Source organism: Hypomesus nipponensis, chromosome 5 (genome assembly GCF_054491055.1).
Source record: "Hypomesus nipponensis isolate SF chromosome 5, ASM5449105v1, whole genome shotgun sequence".
Taxonomy (NCBI): Eukaryota; Metazoa; Chordata; class Actinopteri; order Osmeriformes; family Osmeridae; genus Hypomesus; species Hypomesus nipponensis.
In genome coordinates, this window is record NC_140365.1 from 9,590,857 (window position 1) to 9,614,536 (window position 23,680).

Genomic DNA, 23,680 nt, shown 5'->3' on the forward strand with positions numbered 1-23,680 from the left:
GTTTTAGGCACGGGCAGACTGGGCAGCCTCCCGGGGGCAGCATTTTTTCATGTCACGTGGGGGGCACACGAGCATAAAAAAAAGAAGAAATATCTGCTGGTTATTATCTCTTATCGATCATTTAAGTTAGTGGGGAATTGGCATATTGGCGCCCCCTTCAGGCAGCTGCAGGCACCCCTGCTTGCCGTGCAGCAGTTTCGTTTTCGTTTGTCCCCGGAGGGGGGGGGGGGGGGGGGGGCTGATAAACTCGCCCTGGGCGCACAATGTGCCAGAACCGCCACTGCAGAGAGAGCAAAGTTTACACTCCTCAACAAAAGCTGACTGAACACGCCTCAATTACACTTCAGACACGGACGACTTCAGATAACTTCTCAGGAACGGTAATCTCATATAAAGGTGAGAACGGATAAATTACTTTTGAATGTAACACTCAGCCAAATGTTAAATGTTTATCTAAAATGTTATCTAGTTTGAATCAATCTCGCACTCACAGATATGAAAATGTATTCTGCAGCAAGCGTTCCTGCAAGTGTGGGATTATTTTGTGTGGGTCTATTTACCAGCCAGTGTCCGATAAATGTATGTGTCATGTTGTCGAAGTTACCGTTCAATTTACCATAGCCTATAAAGGCCCACATCAACTACAAACGTAACATAGTTACAGTTATGTTTTTTCCTCAAACAAATATAGAAAATAAAAACTAAAAGTAAGTCAAAAGTCAAAATAGAAACGAATTAATTACAAAACGAAACTGAAACTTTTAAATATAGGCCTACTGACAAACAACTTACAACAACTATCACTTATTATAATGGATGGGCTTAAAATCATAACAGTTGTAATTACTGTTAACAAAGTTTGTAACTAGGTTAACATAGGTCAACTTGTATGTGCTTAAAACATTTTCACTTCTTCTCTCCCATTGATCAGTCCATTCAGCTCCAGTATGGCAGCAGCTTCCTCAACTCTGAAAGACGAGCTCCTCTGCTCCATCTGCACTGATGTCTACACTGACCCAGTGTCTCTCAGCTGCCAACACACATTCTGTATGAGATGTATCCAACAATGTCTAGATGCTGGTCACCAGCACTGCCCAGAGTGCAGACAGCCTGTCAGGGACAGAAACTTCCAGATCAACAGGCTGATAAAGAACATAGCTGACAAGCTGAGACTGGAGATCAAGAAGGGGAGAGGTAGAGTGGAGAGAGAAGATGTGTGTCCAGAACATGGAGAGAGTCTGAAGCTGTTCTGTGAGACAGACAACCAGCTGATCTGTCTGATCTGCAGAGATGGAAGAGAGCACAGAGGTCACACGTTCAGACCTATCAAAGAGGCCCTGGAGGATCTGAGAGGAAAGTTGGTGTCAGTTATACTTGGTAGCTCTGAGGGGGACATTGATGAGGCAAGCAAAGCAATACATGAGCAACAACAAGTCCTCTTTGATCAAAGACAGAGATGTGATGAAGTCAAAAGAAAGCTTCAGGCCCAGTTTGAGGAGACTATCACCAAGCTGAGGGAAAAAGAAGAGGAGGCAATGAGAGAAATTGACGAAGAGCCGGCCACAATGGGAGTGCGTCTGACTGAGCTGGAGAGACACTTGGCTACAGTCAAAGAAAGAAAAAACACACTGCAGTCTGGGCTGGAGATCACTGATCCCACAAAATTCCTTAGGTGGTGGAGAGAGAAGGGCAGTGCTTTGTGTGATACATCACCCAAATGTCTACCGGTCTACAGATCCATGGCGCGTATGCCTAGGAAAATGGAAGATGTCAATATAAATTGCAAACTTACGGGTTGCATTCTTTGGGAGAAAATTGATCAAATTGTTAATTTACATGTTAGTACAGTAAAATATGACCTGTGCTGCATAGCATAACCGGCAGGGAGAGGGGGAGAGGAAGGGGGAGGGGGGACATAAAAAATACATAACATCAGAACTAACCAAGTGTATAAGACTGCACTGAGTACTGGTTAATAGTGTAAATCGTTTTTCAATCATATTCATAGAGGTGTCTGTGTAAAAAATGTTATTCTCTTTATTTAGATTTTATATAAAATTGAAATTTTATTGAAAAGGATTTTAAAATGTATAAATGTTCTTTTTCTTCTTTTTCCTTATCCACTAATTGACATTGACCACTGACATGCTTAGCTAAAGATATGTATTTGTTTTAATGACAAAGCATCCAAAAATTTAATAAATATATTTTATTTGTATCCATCTCAGTCCACATCTTGGAAGACTTGCCATACTGACCGTTGACTATTATACAGAATTGTGTTTCTAATTATATAGGAATAAGTGTGTCTGAAAAACTTTTTCAGGGGGGGGGGGGGGTTGGGGGGAATACTGATAGAGAAATGGGTTAAGATATAAGGGTGTGTAAAAATCTATATACCCATTTTCTCACCATCTTCTATCCTTTTCTTGTCTTACAAGGATATATTTCAACAGTTCACTACTGACTAATGTAAATGCAGGGAGCAGACTAGTGCTGAAGATTTATTAAGACAGACAGAGAAAGGTTCACACTCCTCTACATAATCAGAAATGAATCAGAAATGATTCCCCAACAAGATGGACACAAGGACAACACAAGCAAACAGAAATGTAATGACATGACTCCTTTCAACTGTGTCACTCTTGGGGTTGTGACTCCTAGCAGGCCTGACACTCCGCCTGCTGTGGGGTGTTTGCCCCACTCTCGTCTGCCACCAGTCACTAACTTGAGCGCTGATGCAAAGAAGCTGCTCCAAGGAGGACTGGAGCAGCTCCAGCAGGTGAGTCATCATCATCACAGGCACATATATGCTGATGTTCACTGGTTAAGCATAAATCACAATGTGCAGAATAACTGACTGTATAAATTGAGGACTAATGAGGCTTGGTTCACGATTGGTTCATTAGTTCATTGTCATCCATTTAAGTGTGTGTTCTGTTTTCAGGATACGACAAAGCAGACGACGGGGAAAAAGAAGGCCAGAGCCCAGTCACACATCCAACCACTGACTGTGGAGGAAGATTCCATTAACAACGGGAAGGAGAAGAAAAAGAAAAATGTGGGAAAGAGGTGAGGGCAGATAGCAGAAAAGCTAAATGAAAGGGTCGTATGAAGACAACAAGACCCTCAGTGTAAGGAGGTATTGTATTCTTATGATTGACAGGTTTTTCCAGTGGCCGTCACGCAAACTCATGTGTTGCAGATGTTTAGATGTTTAACAAACATCACACACATACTCATGCATACACACAGATACACACATTCTCGCTTTCTCTCTTCCTCTATTCTTCTCTATCTCTCTCTCTTTCTCTGTCTCTCTTTCTCTCTGCCCTTCTCTCTCTCTCCTTTTCTCGCTCTCTCTTTCTGTCTCTCTCTCTCTTTTTCTGTCTGTCCGTCTTTCTCTCTCTCTCCCCATCTCTTTCTCTCTCCCCATCTCTTTCTCTCTGTCTCTCTCTTTTTCTCTAGAAAGAGAGACAGAGAAAGAGAGACAACGCAAGCACCTGGAAATACATAACATAACATGTAAGTACACAGAACATAATTTGCATCTATGCTAAGCTTAAATAAGTGAAACTTCCTAAATATACAGATAGCAATAAATAATAACAGAATTTGAATCACTGACCCCAGAAAATTCTTTACGTGGAGGAGAGAGAAGGGCAGTGCCAGTGGCGGCTGGTCAATAGAGGGCGCTAGGGCGCCGCCCTTCCTTCGATTTATGAAAACTAACAACCCCCTGACACATAGTTAGATGATCCTGATCACCATCATTGGGACAGTGGGACAGGATCCAAACAGATACTGGTTAGAGAAATGGATGAGGCCGAAATGGTAAGAGCCTTATATCAACTTAGATGTAAATGTTTCAACAGCAAACATGGTCAAATACCTCTCCGAGTGACTGTCTATAATGTAGGAAGTTGACCATGATGGGACCACAATCCAAAAAAAGGAATAGGATTGGAAAAGTAGGGATGATCTTTCTCTCTGTTCACTTAATGAGGCAGATTTTCTGGTCAGTAGTTTATACATAGCGATAGGTGAAAGGGATGACACCGATTTGGTAATCCTTATTTTACCTTAAACTTAAATGGTTAATCATCATACATGGTCAAATACCTCTGAGTGACTGTGTCTCTAATGTAGGAAGTTGAGAATGATGGGACCACTATCCAGCCCAATGAAAAGGATTGGAAAAATGGGGACCATCTTTCTCTCCATTCATTTGATGATGAAGATTTTCTGTTAAGTCTTTGCATAGTGATAAGTGAAATGGATGAAACAGATGATAAGAGTTTGTATGAACTTAAACTTAAACGGTTAAACAGCAAACATGGTAAAATACCTCAGAGTGACTGTTTCTCTAATATAGGGAGTTGAATGTGGTGGGAACACAATTTCTCTTTTTCCACTCTGCCCTGTTCCTGCACATTGTCCTTTACTCTTAGTCTCCCTAGAATCCTGTTCTGGATTGTTAAGTCCAGGTCATTCCCCCTGGCTCTGTGAGACCAGACCAGTAGACCAGACCCCTGTGGAAGAGACTCAACAGGCAGGCCATCAAGGCATCCCTGGAACTTCTGCAACTTGGAAGTCACCCAGGATGTCATCATGAACACCGACGCTTACCTGAAAGAGGTGCCTGTTGCGAAGAGCCAAAGGCAAGGCCAAGTGGGTGTTGCCCTGAAACGGTGTGCGAATGAGTTCAGGGGTAGAAGGCTCCAGAAGATCCAGAAAGACATGTTGGAACGGATCTTGACAGAGTTTGAAGGACTTTATGAAGTCATGGACTCGAACCACGCTGATCACAGTGATGTGGACCTGCATGAGATATGGCAGAGAGAGATTCAGAATCTGCACATGGCGTGCAGGGCCCTCACTGAGAAGATTGACCAAGTGTGTAGTTCAACACCAAAGATCAACCCCTCTCAGGAAGAGAAGTGCACCATCCAACGCTATATAAGTCATCAATACAGAAACAGCACATATTCATTGATTCAGCTATTGTTTGATTCAAGGTATAGAATGACACTATCCTCATTACGTTTGTTGATTATCATCCCAAAGAGCCATGGAAAGATCCCAGGTCCCACATGCCAAAAGGTGATGTCTTCTCTTGTGACTGTGTGTCCCAAGGATCTATCTGGGACAGAGATCACTCCTGTTGTCCCCTTCTGCATTGAGGATGCCATGGAATCACCCCTGCTGACTCCTCCTACTCCCGAGGCCATTCTCTTCAATCAGAAGCTTCCCCGGGCTTTGACCCCTCTTAACTGTGTCACCGTTGGGGTTGTGAGTCCAAGCAGGCCTGAGACTACGCCTGCAAGTGGGGTATTTACCACACTCTCGTCTGGGACCAATCACCAACTTGAGCGCTGATGCAACGAAGCTGCTCCAAGGAGGATTGGGAGTGCTCCAGCAGGTGAGTCATCATCATCATCACAGGTGTCATCACATATGATGACACTGTTAAAGCAGAAATCACAATATGCACAATAATAACAAATGAGGCTTGAAAAGAATCAGGATTTATCGCATGAAAGCACGTGTTCCGCTTTAGGATATGACAGAAGAGACAACTGGCAAAGGGGAAAAGAAGGCCAAAGCGATGTTGTACGTCCAAATGCGTGAATTCATATGCGGCTGTTCTTCAGATGTTTAACACACATCATGCATGCATATGCTCTTTCTCTCTGTCTTTCACTACACAGAGATCATGTAGACAAACACACGTGTTAGCAGTTGCACACCACCCTTTCCGCAGACCTTATCACAGATGCTTGACTTAATGTTGTTCTCAATAAAGTTATCATTTTATGTTTCATTTGGTATTTCTTTTTGATGGTTTCTACTTGATGATTATTACTGCACTGCATCACGTGGGCTTGCTGTAGTGGAGATGTACTACCAGCGTTTTCTTCTGAGAGTCTGATAAAGGAAAGAATAGAAATATGGTCACGCACAGAATATACACAGAAAAACTCCTTCAAATATTGGTACAATGTAAACCTGACAAAATGTGTAGTCTAAACTGGTCTTTGAGCCGTAGTGGACTTGATGGACAATCTGATGTGGCCGCCACCTAGAAATCACAGAAACTCACAATCATCAGTAGGCTACGACTAAATACTTTTTCCCTACCTTGTATTAACTTTCTGCAGCCTGCGTTTCTGGAAATTAACGATGGTAAAACCTTCTGAAGACCTGACTAAATGAAATTTAAGACGTTTTTAAGACGTTGTAAGGCCTTAAATATAAAGATCAAAATTTAAGACTTTTTAAGACCCCGTGGGAACCCTGCATGTCGCTCAATCTTCTGCCACATTTTATATTAAAAGGCTAGTCATATTTATAAAATGTATTAAGTTATAAAGCAAGCGGCCCTCCGGCCTAGAGGTGCTTTAGTGAATTCTCCCGGTGCTCCCAATGGCCAGTCTGCTACTGTAGAACGGTGGAACACTTCACTTTCAGCCTTGTCAGTCCCCTCACCTCAAAATCAACCTCTTCAAAAACGTTATTAGCTAATATGTTTCCACCCAGCTAGCTGGCTAACGTTGCATTCTCTACTGCTGTGTTCAATGTCTCAATTCATCAACCTGTGGCTAATGGAGTTACCTAAGTCTATGTCAACAGACATCCTGGGTAACTTAACTTGAATTATGCCAGAAAATTTAAAAATCATTGAAACCATAATTCATCAAATGCAGTCAGGTCAAGGCCTCACTCTCGGTTAGTCAGTAGTTAGTACTAGTGACTTTGTCGCTAGATATAGCAACATCTTTTTATTTTTTAAGGACCTAGCGACAAATCTAGCGATATTTTGGACAAACCTTAGCTACTTTCCTTGGAAGAATCTTTCTTTAATAGAGTTGCAAGTATGTCTACCGCTCAGCGATGGCGTGGTCTTGTTTTTCTGCTCGCGAAATGTGGCCATTTGGTTGCAGTCTAGAGCCCTGTATGGCCCAAGGGTCAATAATGTTGCTTCCTCCCACTGAAGCCAAAAAATCTCAGATATGGGTGCTGCCACCTTGCACTAACTTCCTCCACCGTCAGTGGTTTGATTTATGACTGGGTCGATGTATGACTGTCATCTGGTTGTTCAGGTTTTCTATATTCCTCCTCCCGTTCCTGTCCTTTCCTCCAACTGTTTGTCACTTGAAACCTGCCACTCAGGCACAGGGTGTGAAGTGTCTTTATCAAGAGACGCCTGGGACAGAGACTTCTCAGCCCTCCCCTGGATCTTCTCCTTATAGGAGGTCTTGCTCCTCATATCATCAGGTCAGTTGGCTGGCCGTGTGACTCCACCTGTGCCTCCCTCCATGGCCACTATGCTGGTCAGGGTTACAGCCAGAGCTTCTTCAGCTTGAGAGTGTGCCTGGAGACAGTCTGGACTTGTCTTCCTCTTTGGACAATCTCTCCAAATGAGATGGGGGTTGTCTTCACCGTAACTTCTAAAAGTCCTAAAGAACCAAAGGCAGAATCCCGTAACATCAGTTATGGTTCTCAACATTACTCAAGAACATTCAAATTGAGTTACGGTTTCACTTTACCTAGTAGGTAACCTAGCAACAAACAGAAAAAAAAAATCATAGCGACAAGCAACAAAACTGGCGACTTTCTGCTACTTAGACAATGTCCATTGTAGTTGTTGAGCAGCAGTAAAACAATCAATTTGATGGCCTGCCTTTTCCTGTGACATGTTTTTAGAAAATCCACTGCAAACATCCTCTGAGAAGTTAAATCCACAGATACATTTTTGAGCATTAAGCAGTTTGCACACTGCCTCAAAAAACTCAAAAAACAAATCCCAACATTTTAAAGTTGGCAGTTGTTGGGATCTGGCAGGTCCAGTAAACCAACTGCCAGCTCAACACTGCTCAGACAGTAACATACTTTTTTCAGCTAGTTTATTACTTTTCAGTGTTGTAGTATCATTTTAAGATGAATGAGGTTGATACCTTGGTAAATGTAGCCAGAGTCATGTTGGTCTACCTGGCCTACAAAGCTTCAAGGAGGATTCTGGAGAGGCAACGAAGACGGATGGGGAAGAGACTATGGTGTAAACCCTGGATACTGCGTTGTGCAGAGCAGGGAGCCTATCCAAATTTATGTAAGGAGCTAATGTTATTAGACGTCTAAACTCCAGACTCCCAGTCAGGTCAGCTCCTTTCTAATAACACTTTCCCATAATCACTGTTATTGGCCATAGGCTAATGCAGTGGTTTTTAGAGATTAATTTATGAAAACTGTACCCTGACTTAACAATTTTGATGATCCTTCACAGTCTGGCAGTGTGACAGCATTGCTGAAGAGAAGGGATGAGTGTCCTCTTTCCTCCATCAGCATGTCATACTCTGATGTCACAATTGAGCCTAAAACTGATGGTAAATCTCAGGTGAGAAAGCTGTAGATGACCCTGGCATTGGGTTATTTAAGCAATAAGCCCCAAGAGGCCGTGGTTTACACTGATTTTAGAACAGGTAAGGGGAGTTGTTACCCGAAAACCCCCTTACCTGTTCTAAAATCAGCGTAAACCACGGACTCGCGGGGCTTATTGCTTTTCTAAAACTGTTACTACAAATATTTGATATGGTTTCATCAATAAAAACTATTAGAAACAAAATACTTTAATAATAAACCGTCATTCTTCCGCTACTACAAAGTATAGTTCCTACATATATCGTTGCCACGCAACAGCCAGATGGACATCTTTGCCGTCTTTTTCAATTTGAAATATTCGATGCGCAGTAATATGCGCAGAATGTTAAAGAATGTTATGAGGACAACCTGTGAGGTTATGCTGGATTTTACAACGGCATGGAACGCGATCACAATCAAGGATGGGAACAACCAGTTTTAGAAATATTGTTTTCTGTAACGGCGAGTAACCATCGTTGGTGAAGACAAACAACGTATCTTTCACAGAGTGACAATCCTGATTACCATCCTTGGACCAAAAGAAGTGGAACTAGGTCAAAATGGATTGTGATTAAGGAAACGGATGACACCCAAATGGTAAGAGCCTTTTATCAACTTCAACTTAGATGGTTGCAAAGCACACATGGTCAAATGTCTCTGAGTGACTGTGTCTCTAATGTAGGGAGATGAACACGATGGGATGATTTGGACCCAGAGTACCCGACAGAGTATCAAGGATTCAAACAAGGGGGATGACCCATCTATATATTAATTTGATAGAATGCCGGTCAAGTCTATGACTCTTTCGAGCACAGAGTCAAAGGAACCAAATTGGAGTCAATATCCGACACGAGAAGCAAGACTCCAGAGATATCTTATTATACCCATTTATATCGTCTGTGTTGGTGAGACATGGTGAATATAATTAATGTCCTTCTGTTTGTAATGGTTTGTGTTTGACATGACTTGTACTTTAAATCTCAGATGAAGAAGAATTACTGAAGACGAGGGCATGAACAGTTAATAAGTATAAAGGCAACAAGCGCTTTCTGGCTCTACCAAACTGCCACCTATAATCCAACAGCCGGATTATGTGACCTGTCCTCAATGTGGCTGACAGTTCGCTCCGGGGCCAGCAGAGCAACATGTCCCCAAATGTCAGAACATTAGGAGTCGGCCTCCACCTGGCGCTGATGAGACTGCGTTCATTGTATCTGGGGACTGCAAGTATGTCTACCGCTCAGCGACAGCGTTGCTTCATTCAACATTAGGAGTTTTGGTATAGATTTTTCTTGTGTACTTTTAGTCACGTGACTTTTTTGTTGCGGCCGCCACCTTAGGGACCAATTTGAAGCCTCTCCCTGGGTCTCTTCAGTGAGAATGAATGATGTTGCACACTAAATAGCACACCTTACCACCGACGAAAAGCAACAATATATTTTACAAGATAGATACTTAAGGTTTTGATCCTTATTTACTGACAAGTGAACTGCTTACTCCACTAAAGTAAAGTAAAAACCAGCCAAATTTGACGTTTGCTGACATCTATATTTACCTCAACCACAATCCCTCTCCATACACAGGGGAAACCCTTAAGGCATTTAAAAGCACCAAAGCTTACCGCTAATTCTCATCAGGATGGGTTAATGATCCCAAAATGTATCATTATGGAGATAAAGAAAATGTTATTGACCATAGGAAGGGTCGGTGGGAGTCTGTTAATCAAGCAATATTACTATACACAAAAAGCGTATATATCACTGAACTGAATTGCCATCAGATTCTGTTGTAATATTAGTCATATCAGGACATCAAATGAAAAGTAGTTTAGCATACTAACGCCACTCCAACAAGTAGCAACATAACATAATTCAACCATAGAACTATAGCCGACAGTTTTCTATAAACATGCTAAACCTAAGGACTAAGGCTTCCAAGACTGCATTGCACGTCTCACTTTATTTAACTCACTCCGCCAGACTGTCATAACAATGACTCCCCTTGTCACAATGACAAATCATAATAAAATACCTTACATAACTAACATTACTAATGTAAATTGATATTAACGTTGCTCTGGACAGCTAGCATTATATATATATATATATAATTCTTTATTTCAGACCCAGGGGGATCCATATCAATACAAACAACATAAACAAATACACAAACACAGATTAGATCTAGCTAACGCTAGCATCTTGTGCTAGCTGTCCAGAATAACGTTATACATCCTCACATTTGAAATTATGATCTGTAGGAGTCCAGTGATCCCTCTTGATAGCAGCAATCCATTTTGAATGGTGCTCAGGGTTTTTTGGGACATTGTAAAAGGTAATTTGTGTATTTAAGACGGCATCTTGCAATTCGGTCCCCAAGATGGCGTCTCAACCACTGTGTGACGTCACATGAAACCCATGAATTGATGGATTCAAGATTTGCCCAGTGGGCTATTAATGTGACTCCTTGCTTAGATTATAATTAACTTGATTGTAAATACATTTACGACCACATAGATATACAGCTAAACGATCGTCGATGCCTTTCTGAAGTATACTGAAAACATTTGAATGCATAGAGGAGGACTGAAAAGATGGCTGCATAGTGATAACATTTTAACAACACATTTAAATTAACCTCAAGCAGTTTAACAGAATTAATCAGACAGCAATGGTGATTTTGTGTTTTATTATTTACACTAAGCATTAAGTAAAGGTGCCATTTCAAAGCATAGAGAAGGACTGAAAAGAAATGGCTGCATAATGATAACATTTTAACAACACATTTAAATCAACCTTAAGTAGATTCACAGAAGTAATCAGACAGCAATGGTGGTTTGGGATTTATTATTTACGCAAAGCATAAAGTAAAGGTGCATCTATGCATGGTAGCAAATAAGTAATTGTACTAGTGACTTTGTCTCTATATTTAGCCATTTATTTTCAAAAAAGCATCTAGCGATAAATCTAGCAACATATGGACAAACCTTAGCTACTTTTCATAGAAGAAAGTCGCTGGTCCGTGTGGCCTTGTTTTCCTGCTCCCTAAATGTGAGACCATTTGGTTGCAGTCTACAGCCCTGTATGGCCCAAGGGTCAACAACTTCACTTCCTCACACTCTACGAAAATGAAGCCAAAATATCCCAGATATGGGTGCTGCCATCTTCCGCTTCTCCTTTACATTGTTTTCTGAATCTTCCTCTTGCTTTATCTCACTGACTTCCTCCAGTCAGTGGTTTGATGTATGACTGGGTCGATGTATGACTGTCATCTGGATGTTCAGGTTTTCTATATTCCTCCTCCCGTTCCTGTCCTTCCTCTCCAACTGTTTGTCACTCGACACCTGCCACTGCAGGCAGTGTGTTAAGTGTCTTTATTGAGAGACGCATGGGACAGAGACTTCTCAGCCCTCCCCTGGATCTTTCACCTTTTAAGAGGTCTTGCTCCTTATCTCATCAGGTCAGTCGGCTGGCTGTGTGACTCCATGGCCACTATGCTGGTCTGGGTTACAGCCAGAGCTTCTTCAGCTTGGGAGTGTGCCTGGAGAGACAGTCTGAACTTGTCTTGCTCTTTGGACAATCTCTCCAGAAGAAATAGGGGGATGTCTTCACCGTAACTTCCAAAAGCCCTAGAGAAGCAAAAGCAGAATCCCGTAACATCAGTTATAGTTGTCAACATTACTCAAGAACATTCAAGCCTTGCTTGGACCAATCAATACCTCCCATGGCTTCTCCTACCACTGCTATGCTGACAACACGCAGCTGTACCTGTCGTTCCCCCTGACTGATCTGGGAATATCAGCTTAACAACATGAGTAGAGAGGAGGAGAGAAAAAGGCAGAAATGTAAATGTAAACTAGCTGGGTTTGCCATTGGGCTAAGACAATTTTGGTTAGCACAGCAGTGGAAGTGGTGAGACATGTTATCCGGTTTAGTCATGTAGCTTTGACATATAGCCTACCCTATTAAGCAAACGTACATTTAATCCGATTACTCAATTACAAAAATATTTGATATCGGTCCTAAATTACATGCATATGATCTGTCCTTACAAGTACCAGTCAGAAATTGATACAAAGTTTCAAAAGCTAGAAAATACAGATGAATTGTACACAGTAATATAAACTATTGTTGCTATTAATCTTTTAACTGAAGCACACTACATTTGTATAGTGCTTTATTAGTGACGTGAATCTTACTGTAGGGATGCATCAGATTTGCGTGTAGGGGGAAAGCAGCATCTCCCAAAAAGGGGTGTGGGATGGGCACTGCACTTCCAGGAAGATCGGCTGGCGGAGGATGATCAAGTGTCCCCTGGAGAAGCCCCTGCCCAAACCGACTGGCCTGAAAAAAAACCCCGTCGCTCTGCCTCCCGTAGGCATCAACGTCCAGCATGGTGAATCGGAACTGGGCATTGCAAACTGCCATCAACACCACGGAGTGCATTCCCTTGTAGTTGAAATATTCGCTGCCAGCGGATGGAGGAGCTTTGATCTGCACATGTTTCCTGTCAATGCAACCACTGCAGTAGGTAGGGGAAGTTCCACATCTGCCTGAAATCCCTAGCTATTTCTATGAACCCAGCTCTGGATGGGTAGGGGATAAACTCCTCTCAGTGCCTCATAGTGTATGGCCTGGCAAACTTCGGACACAATGTTAGAGACTGTGGCCGACCCAAGTCTGTAGCTAGCAGCCACACACTGTTGTGAGCCCCCACTGGCCAGGATCCGGAGTGTGACGGCCAACCTCTCTGCTACCTCTCTCTCCCCAACCCTCTCTCCCTAAACCTCTCTCTCCCTTGCCCCAACCCTCCTCCTCTACTCACTATCTCCATCTCAAAATTTGCTACAGCCATTTTCTCCAATCGATCACCTACAAAGCGTTAACAATGTAACGGTAAAATAATTCAGTTGACGTTGTTAGCCTACGTCAGTACGTCGAGTTCAGGGGCGGTTTTAGCTTATTGGAGGCCCTGGGTAAAGTACAATTTTGAGGCCCTCCATAAGTTGTTGCAAGAGCAATGCTCATTGTGTAACACACTTCGGTTGTGGATAGTATGTCCAGAAACAAAGCCAAGTCACTCATTTAGTGGCAGAATCCATTGTTGTCTACACATTTTTTTTAGATATAGTATAAGTTTAGCTAGCTTGCAAATCCTGAGGATAGCCTACTGTAGCAGACCTTTCTATGTGACAACGGACATGGGTGTTTTGTGCCTCGGGAGTTGCTGTAGGCTTGATACTGAAAGCATTACGTGAAATCAGTTAGGGCTGTTCAAATGGGGATGTCAAGAAGAGCAGTGGTAAAATACAAGTTATGAAAAGAGACAGCGTTCGTGTCTTATTGTCCACACTATCATATACAAATTGTATTACAATTATATCTAAAACAAACTTACAAAGAGCTGGGTTACACTACCAAAGTTGAATTAGTAATGTTGTTAGCGATGCTAGCGTTATTTTGCTAGCTAGCCTCTAACATTTCACTGGGTCTTGCAGCTGTTTAACGAATTAACTGAAATTATTATGAAATGTTATGTTATGTTCTACTAGCCATTTGCCTACTTTAGCAAATCACTGTATTTCCAAGCCCTTATAGTGTAACTGAGACGACACAGTAAATAATTCCTCTTTCAAGTAATGAGCCCCCGTTCAAGCGTGAGCATTAAATTAGCTGCACGGTCTGTAAAGATCTTGAGACGGTGGCAAAGCCACTTTTTTGTTCTAAAACCGTAATATAAACCGCTTCGAAATATAAGCCGCACAAGAAACGGTAAAATCGGAGTAGCTACAAGTCGCGGCTTATTTTCCGTAAAATAAGAGAGTTGGTGTTGAAGTGGCTGTTTGTCTGCTACTGCTAGCAATAGCTAAACTTGGCTCAGCAGCACTTGAAATATTATCAGAAATGTCTTCATCTTCCACTGACGCATACTTTGATTGGAAAAACTGCGTTAGCTTAGGTAATTTCTCCCTTAACTTCTCCCTTTTCTTATTTCTTTTTTCACTGCCACTTTGAAATCGTTTCATTTTTCCGCGATCATACACACTCCACCACATGACAAATTTTCCTGACAGAAACGTCATGACCTGAATCAAATGTTCCATGTTGGATTTAAGATAACATTTAGCTATAAATAATAGAATTAATTATTGTGATATCATGCTTAATAAACCAAACTTGTCTACCAACACAGACAGATGCCTGGGCTGGTTGCTGCAGGTGTACATGTTGCGGTCGTCCATGGGCACCAGGTCCACGTCGTTGAAGATGAAGCAGTTGTACGTCTTTTAAGGCCTCCGTGTAGCCGATGTTCATCAGCTTAGCCTTGTTGAACTTCCCCTCTCCAGCCTGGCAAGCAGAGGAGACCTGTCACACGCTGGTGTGTTTGTGTGTGTGTGTGGGGGGGGGGGGGTCATGCACGTGTGTGTACCTGGTTGATGACATACACTCTGTAGTGTTGTCTCTGGCGCAGCAGGAGGGGATGCAGGTAGAGCAGGAAGAACTTCAGGTGTTCCTCCCGGTTGCTGAACGGCACGATGACCGCAATGCGCTGCTCCGACAGGCAGTCCCGCGGACGCCACCAGCCCCCCTCCCACACCCTTGGGTTCTGCTGCTCCACCCATGCCAGCGTCACGTTCCTGGAGAAGTCCACCCTGGATGGACCCTCTGCAATCAGCAGAGTAGAGGTCAGTACAGGACAGTAGACTATAATACAGTTGAATATAGTTCAATAGAATAGAATATAGAGCACCTGAAGACCAAGAGTTGAAACAAATGTGTCTTAGGGTGCCCTTACAAAAAAGAAGTATACTTCAAGTTTATTTTGTAAGTATACTTGGTATAAAAAGTATACTATTATCATGTTACTTAAAGTATACTAGCAGTGTACTTATTTATATATTATTTTGTACTAAGTAAACTGAATTGGCCCACTTTTTAGGTCATTTAGTACACTTTAAAGTACACTTATAGTGTATTTCAAGGTTTACTTTTGAATACTGTAAAGTAGCCTGTGTAGTACACTTTCATTTCATCAAGTATACTTCCTAAAGTACTTCAAAGTATACTTTGGAATACTCTGAAGTAACCTGTGTAGTGCACTTTCAGTTCATAAAGTATACTTCCTGTAGCGACTGCTCTCCAATAAAGGCCGCTTAATGGGCTCCAGGCAGTTATGCGTCCAAACAATCTCCAACTCCGGTGATGGGTATAGTTTAAGAGTTTAATGAATTACAGAAGTACAACGGATGAATGAGAACATGTAGATAGTGTTGAAAATAAACAAATAAAATATAAACTGCTGTAATTGATGGTTATTTGACGTTGTTGACGATAAGTTGACGGTAAACAGAAAATAAAACAGGTGCTCCACCAACCCCCTTTGTATCCCAACCCCCTCCCGCCACAAGTGCCCCGGTATATACACCACACCCACACCCACGTGTGTCAATCAAAAACGGAAGTGTTTGAAACTTTTCAACATAAACAATTTTGGCCCCTACACTTCCCAAAGTACTTAAAAGTATACCTTGGAATACTCTAAATAACCTGTGTAATGCACTTTCAATTCATGAAGTATACTTCATAAAGAGCCTCAAAGTATACTTTGCAATACTTTCAAGTGCACTTTAAATTAATGTACGTACCTCAAGAAGTAAACTTAAAGTAATGTAACTATGACTTACTACTAAATTAAAATGTTTAGGGGACGCCTCAGATCAGATCTTACGTCACATGGTGAGAACGGGGCCCTCACAAAGTCACACTGCAGATTCTGAAGGAAACTACTTACTGCATACGCATTAACGTATTTTGAATCCAGCTTTTTTTATAAAACGTAACAGTCATTTCACTCATGGTTACAATGGTAAACCAGCACAACAATGACAATTACCACGCAACAAAACACTACATTCTAAGCAGACACATTTAAAAAACGAAATTCCTGAAGTTACATTTGTATTTCGAACAAACTGCAAACTTGCCAGCAACTACTAGCTAATGAGCCACACTATCTTCATTATTTCACGTTGTTATTTCGTTCTTCAGTCAGTTTGACAGTATAACCTTCAAATTCTCAAGTAGCTTTTTCTTTTTTTTTTCATTAATACTCCAATTGATAATTATTAGTATAAGAGTATAGGGCTTCAGAATGTTTTGGCAGTAATTAAGGTTACAGCTTCAGTAATAAAAAAGATTCAATGTGCAATGCATAAAACATTTTCATAGACATGAATAATTAGAATGCGATGGATCTAAAAAATGTAACCTGTAATGTACTTTAAAATTATTTTGACTGATTTTGCTGTATACTAATAGAAAACGTACATCTTACTCCAGAAGAAATCATTTTCTGTTTCTAAGCAAACTTCTTAAAAGTATATCAAAAGTGAACTATTTTCAAAAAAACAATGACAGGCGGTCATACTGGTTGTTAATATATTGGACAGAAAATGTGTGAGGGAAAATCACTTCCTTGTCACAAACAATAATGGAGCAACAGCAGCGTATTGCGATTGCAAACCAGAGCCCGTCTACAGAGGGCCTGTCTACTTCCTGTCGAAGCCCCATTTTGTCCGACGAGCTACCACTTTTACACAGAACATCACACACTTTTATGTATTGCTGCCTCAGTTTTTTAAACATCAACCGACATTGGTCCACTGTGCAATAATGACCCTTTATAATACGGGTGGATGAAATCAAGGATTCTGATAGGTTGAGAGGGAGTTCCGGGGTGTGCATTATTTAAGCAATAAGGTACGAGAGGCAGTATACTGCAACACCCGTTAACACTTTATCGCCAATGAAGTACGTGTTCATGGGTGTTGTTAGAAAAATTATAAAAATTATAAATAGTAAATAAATAGTAAGATGCCTTTCAGCACCAAATAGGTATAGCCAACAAACGTCTATCGCATTTCAATAGCCGAAAGAAAATAGTCCCATACGTGTGGTTGTTGCTATGCAACGGACACACAATATTGTGAACTTCACGTTTGTTAGACTAGCTAGATCTTGCACCATTTCATTCATTCTCAATGCTCATTTTTATAAAAGTTGCCTTTAAACTAACAACGACAATGGGACACTTTCAATAAAATAATATTTAATTTAAACATTAGGCCTAAACATTCTAAATCAATCATAAATGTTTTGTAGGCACTGGATATATATGCTAGCTAGCTAGCCTAGCTACATATGATGTAAACTATTTACGAGTGACTTGGGACTCGATAGACTAACATCAGGCTGTTGTTAAGGTTAGCTTATGTTGATTTGGATATCTCCATTAATTGTGCATCAGTGGAAAATGTCGTTTTATTAAAGCAATTGCGTGGCTACGAAGCTAAAATTAATTAAGTGGATATCTAGTTAGCAACTAATGGCTAAACCTGAGCTTCCGTCCAACGTTTCAGCAGCTAAACCAGCTAGTTATCACTGATAGCACGGGACAGTGCAATATTATTGCTCAAAAATGTACAAATGTTGCTAGTCTTGTTTGCTAACCAATAAACTGCTGAACACCAGTACTTCTACACTGTCTTTTTCTTCGGCAACCTCCCAGTTGTTTTTGAGCGCGCACTAATATGGAATGCTCCCCTTTTAAGGTAAATGTAAAAAGGTGTACAGTACTTTATCGCTCAATAATGCACACCCCGGAACTCCCTCTCAACCAATCAGAATGCTTGATTTCATCCACCCGTATTATAAAAAAGCAATAAGGTACGAGACGCAGTACTTTGTCGTCAATAATGTACGGGTTCCAGGGTTTGCTAACAACACCCTGGAACCCGTACATTATTGACGATAAAGTACTGACTCTCGTACCTTATGCTTAAATACCACTAAATGTGTTAGCCTGGCTGCCAGCCCAACTTCTCCCTGCCCACAAAAACATTTGGTCGGGAAGTTGGGTCTGGAGGGTCTCGTATCGGGAACAACTACATAAAACCAGGATCTGGGCGGACCAATGAAATCGCCAGGGCGGGCTTTATACGATGATGGACAGATGATCAACAGTAACGTAATAACCCACGTCACGAAAGAACCCTTGGGTTGAATTTGTTTTCAACAAACAACATATTACGTTGCTCTGATTGGTTGTAGGTCTATCCAATTGGTAGAGGCATTTGTTTTACAAGTTCGGTTGAAACACGCCCCATAGGCACAGCCTAACAGGGAGTTTTCAGACTCATATTCTGACTAGAATTATGAGTATGACAACGTCAGGCTATGAATGTGTCACTTGTCTCTGCCAAATGTCAACATTCTTTTTCAACCCACAACCCACGCACTACATTTTGGTTTGCTTCCTGGAATAGGTCAATATTAGGCTATGTGCGATTACGTTCACACCTAAAGCGAACCGAACCATGGTTCACTTGGAACCAGACCGAGTCCCGTCTTTTTACGGGGACCATGGTTCGGTTGTTTGGTCCGCACTAGAGTTCGAATGCGTGTTTTCACCTCTCCAAACGAACCGGACTTACAAAGAAAACGAACCATGGTCCGATTGAAACGGATCAAACATGTCAGGTGTGAAAGCACCCTTAGGGTGTTTTCACACCTATTAGTCCGTTTGCTTGGTCCGAATCAGTGGATGAGTTGCTACTTTGTTGCATTTTTCATTAGGTCCGGTTAGTGTTCACACGGTCCCGTTTTAAGCGAACCAACGTTTGAAAAAAAACTGACATTTCAAAAAAAACAATGACACGCGGTCATACAGGTTGTTAATCTATTGGACAGAAAATGTGTGAGGGAAAATCACTTCCTTTTCACGAACAACAATGGACAGCAGCGATCACAATAGCCTACTATCTTTAAACGCTTTACTTCCGCATTCCTATTAAGGGTGTTGAGAGAGCTGAGGAGCTGGAAGAGGGAGAGCCAGAGCTGTTTGTATAATTTTAATGTAAAGCAAAATTAAAGTATTTAATGTTTAAATATTATTTGTTTCAGCCTGTCACTGCACACTGTAAAATGTGTCTAGAACCACCACTGGTGAAACCTGAGTGAAACTCAAGGATTGCATTGAAAGGTTACGCACACACAGTCCGTAAAAATATCCATGATCGTCTTGTGGCCTGGAGGATGCAGTTTCAATAGACTAAATGGGCTGGGGTCTGACTAAAACAAGTTCTTCTTCTTCTTCTACAAATCTTGATGACAGATTGGGTTCCTATTGTTGGTGTACCCCTTGGTGCCTCCCTTGCAGACTTGTCACTGTGTGTGGGTGGGATTGTGACAGCAGAACGCATCCCATTTCCCTTCTTTTCTTATAAATAAGCGATGTTCCCCTCACGCCTCCATTAGTTTCGAACCCACACATCATGAGATTTCTCACTCTAGCAGGTAGGCTATCTCTAATTATTTAGATTGCCATAATTTATGTTTTGTTTGCTTTATTATTTAATGACTTTTGACTTTGTTTTCGAAGGTTTGTTCCTGACCTTGATCCACATAGGTAGGTTTACTCTCTTGCCAAATTACTTTAGCTCGAACAACATCTGTAGTTTTTAACTTGATGTGTTGTGTGTTGATCGATTAAGTGTCACAGTCACTCCCCTTGAGTGATGTTTTGAATGGATGAGCGGTGCAACTAAATCCTGACAATAATATGTTACAAATGTTACGAATCTGGGAAACCCGGCCAATAGCTGTTCCATAATGTTAATACATTTTTTCTGTGTCTAGGTACTTCCTCTCAACTTGTGTGCTACTTTACCAACTGGTCCCAGTACAGACCTGGTACAGGAAAGTACACGCCTGATAATGTTGACCCACACCTGTGCACACACCTGATTTATGCTTTTTCTGTCATCAACCCGGCTAACGAGCTTGTCACTTACGAATGGAACGACGAGACTCTCTACAAATCTTTCAATGGACTCAAAGACAGGTTAGCATCTTCTTTCACATACAGATAATTTAAATTAGGCTCATAATAAGATGCATTGTGTGGAGTTAGAGTTGTTTGTTTTCTTATCACTTAATTGGTTTAGCAAACCAAATGAACCAGACCCAAATAAAAATAACTGTAATTGTGTGGTCCAACAGAAATGCTGGTCTTAAAACACTTCTGGCAGTTGGTGGATGGAACTTCGGCACTCAACAGTGAGAAATGTCACTTTCTCGTTTACATAAATAACAAACAACAATAGGTTCAACTTTTCTACTCCTTTTTAACGTCATTTGTACTTTTTCTATTTTAATGACAACTTTTCCAATTAGATTCACTACGATGGTGTCGACCCCAGCCAACAGACAGAAGTTCATCCAGTCCTCCATCAGCTTCCTGAGGAAACATGGTTTTGATGGTTTGGATCTGGACTGGGAGTACCCTGGAGCTCGAGGGAGCCCCCCAGAAGACAAGCAGAGATTCACACTGCTGTGTCAGGTCTGAAATACAGCAGAATAGAATATTCTATTAGAATAACAAACTAGCTATACATGTAATACAATGTGGCCACTCCTCTTGGTTGTGTAGGAGCTCCTAAAGGCCTATGAGGCAGAGGGCACTATGACTGGACGGCCCAGACTGATGGTCACCGCAGCAGTGGCTGCTGGAAAAGGAACCATTGATGGTGGTTATGAAATAGCAGAACTTGCAAAGTAAGTGTGATTCATCAAAAAATATATACATTTGACTTGAAAGGGCCAGTGAAAAGTGTGATCTTTTTAAAACAGGTGTCTAGACTTCATTAGTGTGATGACCTATGATTTTCACGGCAACTGGGAGGGTGTAACAGGACACAACAGCCCCCTATACCAAGGTCCCCATGACACAGGAGATCTAATCTTCTTTAACACAGTGAGAACCAAGATTTATGTTCATATATTTTCATGAATGCTTGTTTAATGGAAGAAAAAAAACACTATTTCTCTTTATCTTCTCAGGATTTTGCCATGAAGTACTGGCGAGACCAAGGAGTCCCTGTGGAAAAGCTGAGAATGGGCTTTGCTACCTACGGACGGACATTTAGCCTTGCTTCTGGAGCCAGTGGCGTTGGAGTCCCAACCAGCGGTCCTGCTGCTGCTGGGACGTTCACCAGGGAGGCTGGCTTCTGGTCCTACTATGAGGTTCACATCAATACCATGTCTTAAGTCACTGGCTCTGGAAATGTTTACTGCTCACAGATACACTTCTCATTAAGAAAACTCTAACTAAAAGGGTGACCCGTTTTTTGGTGAAATATAATAGCAAGTGACCTGACTTCTTTGTGTTTCAGATCTGCACGTTCCTTCCAGGAAGCACTATCCAGTGGATTGATAGCCAGAAGGTTCCCTATGCTACCAAAAGAAATGAGTGGGTGGGATTTGACAACAAAGAGAGCTTTGAGACCAAGGTATTATATGTTGTCCCGTAACAGCAGTATGAAGGGTAAAGTTATACTACAAGTAACCAGAGCTGTACAGTACATTAATCAGTCTTCCCTCCTGTTTTTGCTTATTTTCTCTGAAGGTTCGTTACATGAAAGACAACAAGTTTGGAGGAGCTTTTGTCTGGGCTCTTGACCTTGATGACTTTACTGGACAGTTCTGTGGACAGGGGAACTATCCCCTCATCAGGCATCTCAAGGGACTCCTTGATACTGGTAAAGCACATTCTGTAGAACATTCATATCTTGAACGATGAGCAGAATACTCTTGGTATCTTGAATAATAATAATAATTTAATAACATTTATAAATACAACTTTTTACAATTGTTTTCATAGGAGTCACTCCACTGCAATCTACAACCACCCTAAAGCCAGGGGCACAGACTCCAGACAAGGAAACTACTACCAGTAAGCCAGGGACACAGACTCCAGACAAGGAAACTACTACCAGTAAGCCAGGGGCACAGACTCCAGACAAGGAAACTACTACCAGTAAGCCAGGGGCACAGACTCCAGACAAGGCAACTACTACCACTAAGCCAGGGACACAGACTCCAGACAAGGAAACTACTACCACTATGCCCGCGGCACAGACTCCAGACAAGGAAACTACTACCACTATGCCCGCGGCACAGACTCCAGACAAGGAAACTACTACCACTAAGCCAGGGACACAGACTCCAGACAAGGCATTAAGCAGGGAATTCTGTGTGGGCCGGCCTGGGGGGCTGTATCCAAAGCCTGATGCTCCAGGGTCTTTTTACCAATGTGCCAACGACATCACCTGGGTTCAAAACTGCCAGGCTGGTCTTGTCTTTGATGACAGCTGTAAGTGTTGCAATTGGCCTCCAGACAAGGCATTAAGTGGGGAATTCTGTGTGGGCCGGCCTGGTGGGCTGTATCCAAAGCCTGATGCTCCAGGGTCTTTTTACCAATGTGCCAACGACATCACCTGGGTTCAAAACTGCCAGGCTGGCCTTGTCTTTGAAGACAGCTGTAAGTGTTGCAATTGGCCTTAAACTTGAACACAATTTATTATACAACATGGAGCCTCAGCCACAATCGTCAGCATTGTTCTACCAATCTGTATTTGTCTTATGCTTTTTAAAATGGTTACTTTTGCTACTATTGATTATACAACAGCTTTATTTTTACTTTTTTAGCTTTATATTACTCCTGAATCAATTACATATTTGTATTTGATTGGCATTCAAATAAAATAAAAACATAGTTCTTTGCTTCAAAATGGTAAATGGTCAATACCGTTTCTACAACCAAGAATTCAACCAGCCAAACAATGACATAGATAATTGTTGTTTGATTGTCCAGCACATCCACTTCAATACGATTGCAAAGGCAGTCTTATCACAATTCAAGTGATTCCTTTAAAACCAAATCATCCATTATTACATAGCAAGTCATGTCTGTGAGACACTAAGACAAGCACTATTCTATAGAGAGATATGTCTCAGTATTAGTAGAAGTCATCCGTGTGAGCATGTTTGCCAGGTCCAGCAATTATTTCCAGCACAACGAATGCTCAAAACCAGCCTCAAATTCCTGACAAATAGCACAATATTTGTGGGGTAAACTACAGAAGAGTGAACTCCGTTACCCAATAGGTTCCTCCATAGCTGAAATGTCAAAAGGACAAGGGGAATAATATTTTCCTGTCTTTCTCCAATTCCCACGTTTCATGTTATCATGCCACATGACAAACATTTTTATAACCTTCTTCACATGACCCTTGACAGACAAAAAAAAGTCTGTAGGCTCCATCAAATGAAATTTTGTTTTACTCATTTTGTATATGTTATCAAAAATATATACAAAACACAAATATTAAATTGAGATTATTGGGCTCTTACAGTCGTGTCAT

The 23,680-nt window shown here is 41.5% G+C and overlaps 2 protein-coding genes, 1 long non-coding RNA gene and 1 pseudogene across 17 annotated transcripts; 2 read left to right on the forward strand and 2 right to left on the reverse strand.

Annotated features, from left to right (window-relative positions):
- The first annotated feature begins 257 nt into the window (after window positions 1-257).
- LOC146288368 (zinc-binding protein A33-like) lies at window positions 258-2,218 on the forward strand. The gene is made up of 2 exons (XM_084697864.1): window positions 258-396; window positions 932-2,218. Exon 2 carries the CDS (start codon window positions 948-950, stop codon window positions 1,875-1,877), a length of 930 nt encoding a protein of 309 aa, XP_084553990.1. The 5' UTR covers window positions 258-396; window positions 932-947; the 3' UTR covers window positions 1,878-2,218.
- On the reverse strand, window positions 2,219-8,097 carry LOC146288369 (uncharacterized). 7 transcript variants are annotated; one of them, XR_014755128.1, is made up of 3 exons: window positions 6,831-7,214; window positions 2,953-6,082; window positions 2,219-2,813 (listed from the first exon to the last, which is right to left on the reverse strand). It is a non-coding gene; the product is annotated as an uncharacterized LOC146288369 (long non-coding RNA). The 7 variants fall into 7 exon arrangements; XR_014755126.1 differs by lacking the exon at window positions 2,219-2,813 and adding an exon at window positions 7,959-8,097 and having other exon boundaries at window positions 3,272-6,082; window positions 6,831-7,460; XR_014755125.1 differs by lacking the exon at window positions 2,219-2,813 and having other exon boundaries at window positions 3,272-5,928; window positions 6,010-6,082; window positions 6,831-7,827.
- Window positions 8,019-23,047, forward strand: LOC146288370 (acidic mammalian chitinase-like). 9 transcript variants are annotated; one of them, XM_084697863.1, is made up of 18 exons: window positions 8,019-8,158; window positions 8,285-8,395; window positions 8,926-9,015; window positions 9,101-9,333; window positions 9,503-9,645; window positions 14,611-14,796; window positions 14,980-15,103; window positions 19,380-19,884; window positions 20,115-20,319; window positions 20,478-20,534; window positions 20,652-20,817; window positions 20,908-21,032; window positions 21,108-21,231; window positions 21,318-21,500; window positions 21,650-21,766; window positions 21,883-22,015; window positions 22,138-22,252; window positions 22,463-23,047. In XM_084697863.1, the coding sequence occupies exons 8-18, from the start codon at window positions 19,809-19,811 to the stop codon at window positions 22,818-22,820; spliced, it is 1,659 nt and encodes a 552-aa protein (XP_084553989.1). In that variant the 5' UTR covers window positions 8,019-8,158; window positions 8,285-8,395; window positions 8,926-9,015; window positions 9,101-9,333; window positions 9,503-9,645; window positions 14,611-14,796; window positions 14,980-15,103; window positions 19,380-19,808; the 3' UTR covers window positions 22,821-23,047. The 9 variants fall into 9 exon arrangements, with proteins under 9 accessions (XP_084553989.1, XP_084553988.1, XP_084553986.1 ...); XM_084697862.1 differs by having other exon boundaries at window positions 19,380-19,772; window positions 19,858-19,884; window positions 22,138-23,047; XM_084697860.1 differs by having other exon boundaries at window positions 19,380-19,458; window positions 19,591-19,884; window positions 22,138-23,047.
- On the reverse strand, window positions 10,609-18,841 carry LOC146288371 (uncharacterized; annotated as a pseudogene).
- Window positions 23,048-23,680: the final 633 nt, after the last annotated feature.